The 6,202-nt window shown below is 52.9% G+C and overlaps 1 protein-coding gene across 1 annotated transcript; it reads right to left on the reverse strand.

Moving 5' to 3' along the window:
* Nucleotides 1–836: 836 nt before the first annotated feature.
* Nucleotides 837–5,461, reverse strand: LOC139181589 (melanoma-associated antigen B4-like). The gene is made up of 3 exons (XM_070785083.1): nucleotides 5,394–5,461; nucleotides 1,042–2,099; nucleotides 837–979 (listed from the first exon to the last, which is right to left on the reverse strand). Exons 1-3 carry the CDS (start codon nucleotides 5,459–5,461, stop codon nucleotides 837–839), a joined length of 1,269 nt encoding a protein of 422 aa, XP_070641184.1.
* Between the last annotated feature and the right edge of the window lie 741 nt (nucleotides 5,462–6,202).

A 6,202-nucleotide genomic window follows, 5' to 3' on the forward strand; every position in this document is an offset into this window, starting at 1 on the left:
ACAGAAGTGCCAGGTCTGGCCAAGGCAGAGGGGCCAGCACTGGCCGAGGCCGAAGTGCCAACCCTGGCTGCAACAGAAGTGCCAGGTCTGGCCAAGGCAGAAGGGCCAGCACTGGCCCAGGCAGAAGGGCCAGGCCTGGCCCTGGCAGACATGTCAGCGCTCGTCAGAGCAGAAGTGCCAGTTCTGGCCAAGGCAGAAGGGTCAGCACTGGCCAAGGCAGAAGGGTCAGCACTGGCCCAGGCAGAAGGGCCAGGCCTGGCCCTGGCAGACATGTCAGCCCTGGCTGCATGAGAAGTGCCAGGACTGGCCAAGGCTGAAGGGCCAGCACTGGCTGAGGCAGAAGGGCCAGGCCTGGCCCTGGCAGACATGTCAGCACTGGATAAGGCCAAAGTGCCAGCCCTGGCTGCAGCAGAAGTGCCAGGACTGGCCAAGGCCGAAGGGCCAGCACTGGCTGAGGCAGAAGGGCCAGGCCTGGTCCTGGCAGACATGTCAGCACTGGCCAAGGCCAAGGTGCCAGCCTTGGTTGCAGCAAAAGTTCCAAGACTGGCCAAGGCAGAAGGGCCACCACTGGATGAGGCCAAAGTGCCAGCCCCGGCTGCAGCAGAAATGCCAGGTCTGGCCAAGGCAGAAGGGCCAGCACTGGATGAGGCCAAAGTGCCAGCCCTGGCTGCACCAGAAATGCCAGGTCTGGCCAAGGCAGAAGGGCCAGCACTGGCTGAGGCAGAAGGGCCAGCACTGGCTGAGGCATAAGGGCCAGCACTGGCCAAGGCAGAAGGGCCAGCACTGGCTGAGGCAGAAGGGCCAGAACTGGCCCTGGCAGATATGTCAGCCCTGGCTTAGGCCGATGTTCCATGTCTGGCCGAGGCCAATGTGCCATATCTGGCCGAGGAAGGATTGCCAGTACTGTCCGAGGCAGGAGGGCCGGGCCGGGCCGTGGCAGACATGTTAGCCCTAGCTGCAGCAAAAGTGCCAGGTCTGGCTGAGGCAGAAAGGCCAGCACTGGCAGAGCAGAAGGGCCAGTGCTGGCTGAGGCAGACGGGCCGGTCCCGGCTGCAGCTCTGGCTCCGGAGCTCTCTACCTCCTCTCTCCAAGAGTCCTCATAACGTGGCTGTAAGGTGTCGGGGGCTGAATCATTGACCCTGGTCAAAATCTGCAGGACTTTTGTCTTGCTGTTTTGTGTGAGCGCTTTAGGACCCCACAGGAACTCATAGCGAGGGGGATCGCTGCTGGGCACCTGGCGGTACTCCAGGTACACTTCCTGCACCAGATCTTGTGTGATGAGCTTCTCGGTGTCTCCAAAGATGAAGTGCCTTCTTCCATCATAGATGTTCAACATATTCAGGAACTTCCAGATGTCCTCCTCAGAGGCGCGGTGACCATTCAGGTAGGTGACACCCAGCAGAGGCATTAGAAGACCATTCTTCGGCAGCCCCCAGTTACCTCTCATAGACTCACTGTCGCTGAGATCTAGGTTGCTCACCAGGGTATAGCAGTGACTGTTGGGCCTGACTTCCTTCAGCACCAGGCTAAACTCCAGCTCCATGCACTCACAGTCCCTTCTGAAGATCTCAGGGAATTCTTCCCTGTAACTTCTGTGGATAACCTTCAGCATTTCTGACCTCTTAATGAGCTCCCTCATCATATACTTAAACAGCATGTACCACAGCAAACTCTCTGAATCCCTGGTCAGATCTGTGTGACAGCGCTCAGCAGCAGCTGAGGCCTGGGAGGAATTTTCACCTTCCTGAACTTGGCCCTTGGCACCTACACCAGATCTCGAGTCTGCTGTGCCACCGACACCAGATCTTTTGCGTATAGCACCTGCAGCAGCACTGGTGGTGCCTTGGGCTCCCTGACGACCCTTCAGGGTGCCAGCAGCAGAGGAGCTTGAGGGAGTGCTCTCTGAATCAGGAGGGGAAAAGGAGGTGGTTTCTTCTTCCCCAAATGTGGTAGCATGATCATGAAGACCCTGGGTCTCAGCCCGGTCTTGTTGACGTTTCTCATGAGCACAGTGCTTACTCTTCTGCCCATGAGGCATGACAGCTGTGGTCAGGGACTGCAGGCAGGGGTCTTGGCCAATAGACAGGAGACTGGGGCACCTGGAGGATGGAGAATGAGGTGACATGAGCACCTTAAAACAGGGAGATTCTACCTTGGCTTCATCAAAGGCCGCCTCTGCAGGTTTCCTTGAGGACACTGCTCTAGGAACCCACAAGGCTCCTGTTTTCTGGGTCAGCCTGTCCCCTGAGAATCCCAGAGGAATAACAGAGGCTTACTTTTCCTCTGCGTCCTCTCAGCCCTGCTTTGGACTTACTGAGGTGACAGCAGGGGCTGGCAGTGGGGTCCTCTCAGCTCATCTTCAGTATTATCACATCAAGTCCTAGTGGAGCCTGGGCACCCTTCTCTCTGCTACTCTGATGCAGACACTTCAGACCTCCACATGATCCAGAAGCAAGTGAAGGGATGCCTCAGTCCACCTCCCTCCCAGGGGATACCCAGTGCTGAGAGCTCAGTAGGGTCTTTTCTATCCTGAGTTCACTGGCATCATCATTCATGGTCCTTACCTTGGCTCCTTAAAAAACTGGGCACTATTCTCCACTTGCTGATTTCTGGTTGCACCTTCAGACTAGACATTTCCCCTCCCCTAGACTTGGTATAAAACAGTAAAGCAGATGTTCAACCTCACAGCCCATCCCTGAGATTTCCTGGGCTGAAATCCAAGGGTTGGGATGCATGCTCTGAGTCTTCACTCAGATTCCTCAACTGAGCTCCTGGCAGAGAACCTCCTCTTTCTCCTGAACTGATACCTGTCTGATAGTAAAAGCCAATCACCCTGTGTCCCCACAGGAGGAAGTGAAGATGACCTCATCTTCTCAAACACGGTCTCCTAAGAATGGAAGCTGTTGCAGGCAGGTTGACGTCCCTGTGGTCCCATCCAAGATCCCAATTCAAAGTTAAATTTTTTTTTTTTTGCTCCTCTTTTCTTCTATATGTCTTTTTTAAAACAAATTTATTTATTTTTAATGGAAAGATAATATCTTTACAATATTGTGTTATCTTCTGCCCCACATCAATATGAATCAGCCATAGGTATACTGTATATCCCATCCCTCTTGAAAGTCTCTCCCACCTCCCACCCCATCCCACCCTTCTTAAGCTGTCAGAGCACTGGCTTTGAGCTCCCTGAGTCATAAAACTAATTCCCACTGGTTATTTATTTTACATATGTTAATGTGTACATTTTCAATGTTACTCTCTCAATCTGTCCCTCCCTCTCCTTCCCCCACTGTGTCCATCAGTGTGTTCTCTATCTTTGCATCTCCAGGCTGTCCTGCAAAGAGGTTCATCAGTACCATCTTTCTGGATTTCATATAAATGCATTCATATATGATATTGCCTTTCCTCTTTCTGACCTAATTCACTTTGCATAAAAAACTAGGAATGAAACTACCACATGAGCCAACAATCCCACTACTGGGCATATACCCCAAGGAAACAGTAATGGAAGAAGACACTTGTACTCAAATGTTCACTGCTGCACTATTTACAATAGCCAGGACATAGAAGTAACCAAGGTCTACATTTGACTCATGACAGGGTCTAAGAGTTCTCCCTCTGCTGACTACTCCCTAGCCCAAAGTGGGGACCGACATGTATTCTTGAGGTCTGCCAGGGATGACGACAGGGAGGATTTGGTCCGAATGATGTGGTGTGGAACATCCCCACAGCCCCCGAGGTTCTCACCATGACCCCTCCAAATCTGAACGCCTCCCTTGCCAACCTGAGGCTGCCCCCTTTGACCTGGTTGCTCAGTTCCCTGAGATGTCCCGGGAAGTGTCATGTCAAAACGCCCGATTCTCCCAGGCCTGAAAACAGGGCTGGCGCTTTATGTGGCCCTGTTTCTTAAGGAAGTGGCCACCATCCTTACTCAGCGTCACAACCATGAATCATGTTGCAGACTAGCTCCCTTTGTTGAACTGGTTTTATTTTGTTAGAGCAAGGCTGTCACTTCACCAAAACCACCTCCAGTGGACACCAGGGGGCACCACAGTTGGCCAACTTACCCGAGGCCTCCTAGAGCCCAGTACAGGGGAGTCACTCAGTAGGGCCCCCTTGCAGTGTCGCACTCTGCTCCTCAGCCCTCAGGGCCGTTATCTAGGTCCTAGACCACCTCCGGGGGTAGAATCCGGGCCTACCCCCACAGACCAACGCCTTAGCCTGAGACACTCTAGACCACATTCAGCCGATAGCTCTGAGGGGCCCACAAGAGCCATATCACAGGGGTGGGATGTGGATGGGTCACTTTTATTACTGGGAGGGTTGGGAAAGTCCCTTCAGCTACATTCAGGTCCTCACCTTGGTTCCGGATGAGTCCTGGACCCTAAGTCTTGCCAAACGGTCGCTGCAGCTACAGCTTGAGCGTCTCTCCTTCGAAGCAGAAGTGGAGGGGAGCTGCGTACGGTGCTACGTTACGTCGCCCGGAGTCGACGGCAAGGGCGGCGTGCTATGGGAACCCCGGTAGCTCAATATTCATCCGTCCCTGGATTCTCTCTCAGGGTCCTCCGTGTGCAGTTTATCAGAGCCCCAAACGCCTCCATCTATGAACACAAGTCCTACAGCCCCCAAACAAAGCCCTTGCCTTCCCAAGTCTCTGCTACTGCTGCTGCTATGTCGCTTCCTTCATGTCCGACTCTGTGCGACCCCAGAGATGGCAGCCCACCAGGCTCCCCAATCCCTGGGATTCTCCAGGCCAGAACACTGGAGTGTTCCTTCTCCAACCCAAGTCCTTCTCCAACCCAAGTCCCTAGTGGAAGGTATCAGGGCACTGCTCTGAGAATCTCTGCTTGTCAGGAGGGGCACCACTCTGTAAGCCTCCCTCTTTGGGGGGAGGGATCCTCTCATTATCTCTCATCGTCCTCATCTTAAGTCCAGTTATGGTCAAGATGACACCCCTCTGCAGACCTGGGGCCCTATCCTGCTAGAGAAGGCTTTGCCCTCCCTGAGTTCACACAGGTGGTATGAGGGGACCACTCAGAAGTAGCTCTTCTGGGTCTCTCAGAGCTAAGAATTTACAGAATGCTGTTTGGCTCCCTCTCCAGCGGTCCCCGCTAACACTCATCATTGTCATCTGAGGTCCTGCTTGGGCTCAGGTTCGTCCACCCACGAAACTAGGCTGATCCTATTAGACAGAGGCCTCACCTCACTGAGAATTTCCAGACTGAAATCAACCTGACATCTGGGCCCTGAGCTTCCTGGGGAGCACAGTGACAGAGATTTTCCAGGGCCTCCTTTGATGCAGTGTGTGCTACTGTGAGTGCACTTTCACGTCCTCACATTGATATGTGACGAACCCTGTAACTCCAGTCTCTGCTCTATGAAGTTGCTTGTCTTACATCAAGATCCTAGTCTCTGAGAATTCCAAGTTGGGCGTCAGGGTGACCCTCATGTGATCGTAGTCCATAAGGGCCTCCGAAAATAGGCAGCGGGGATGCAACTTGAGTCCTTCTGATTCCTCTTGCTCAGCATCCTCACTACATCTACCACAGCCTGGGACTGCTCCTTATACTGATGTAAGATACCTCTTTGGGTGACCACTATAATCAGGAGTCACTGTCTCCACAGTCCTCTTTCATGGAGTTCCAATATCAGCTTCTGTCACTTGATTAAAGGCTTCCTGGGAAATGCATATTCCTATGAACACTTGTGCAGTTACCCTCTAGCAAATCTTGGAGAAAACGGGTCTCAGTCCCCGAAGCGATGTAAGATTAGGAAAATGCAGCAGAAATCAAGGAACTCAGGACAGATGGTATGCTGTCAGAGAAAAAGAGCTGATATATTTCTTCTCCTCAGCCAGATTTTGGGTGTCTGCTTAGTTGCTCAGTCATGTCCTACTCTTTGCAACCCCATGGACTGTAGCCTGCCAGGCTCCTCTGTCCATGGGGATTCTCCAGGCAAGAATCCTGGAGTGAGTTGCTCTCCTCCAGCGGATGTACCAAACCCAGGAATCAAACCCAGGACTCCCACATTGCAGGTGGATTCTTTACTTTCTGAGCCACCATATTTAGGGTGGTTCTAAAATCTTTACTTTCAGGACCCTCCTGTTGGTCCAGTGGTTATGACTCTGTACTCCCAATGCAGGGGGCCCAGGTTCGATCCCTGGTCAGGTAATTGGATCCTACATACCAGAACTAAGAGTTCATGT

The sequence above is a fragment of the Bos indicus genome, chromosome X, assembly GCF_029378745.1.
Source record: "Bos indicus isolate NIAB-ARS_2022 breed Sahiwal x Tharparkar chromosome X, NIAB-ARS_B.indTharparkar_mat_pri_1.0, whole genome shotgun sequence".
Classification (NCBI taxonomy): Eukaryota; Metazoa; Chordata; class Mammalia; order Artiodactyla; family Bovidae; genus Bos; species Bos indicus.

Bases quoted from the DNA above. Each gene is read 5' to 3' on its own strand.
- LOC139181589 (XM_070785083.1), bottom strand. From the start codon at position 5,461: ATGGACTACGATCACATGAGGGTCACCCTGACGCCCAACTTGGAATTC. The intron at 2,100-5,393 runs GTAAGACAAGCA...TCCATCCTCCAG, and splicing joins TCAGAGACTAGGATCTTGAT to GTGCCCCAGTCTCCTGTCTA. The intron at 980-1,041 runs GCCCGTCTGCCT...TTTCTGCCTCAG, and splicing joins CAGAGCTGCAGCCGGGACCG to CCAGACCTGGCACTTTTGCT.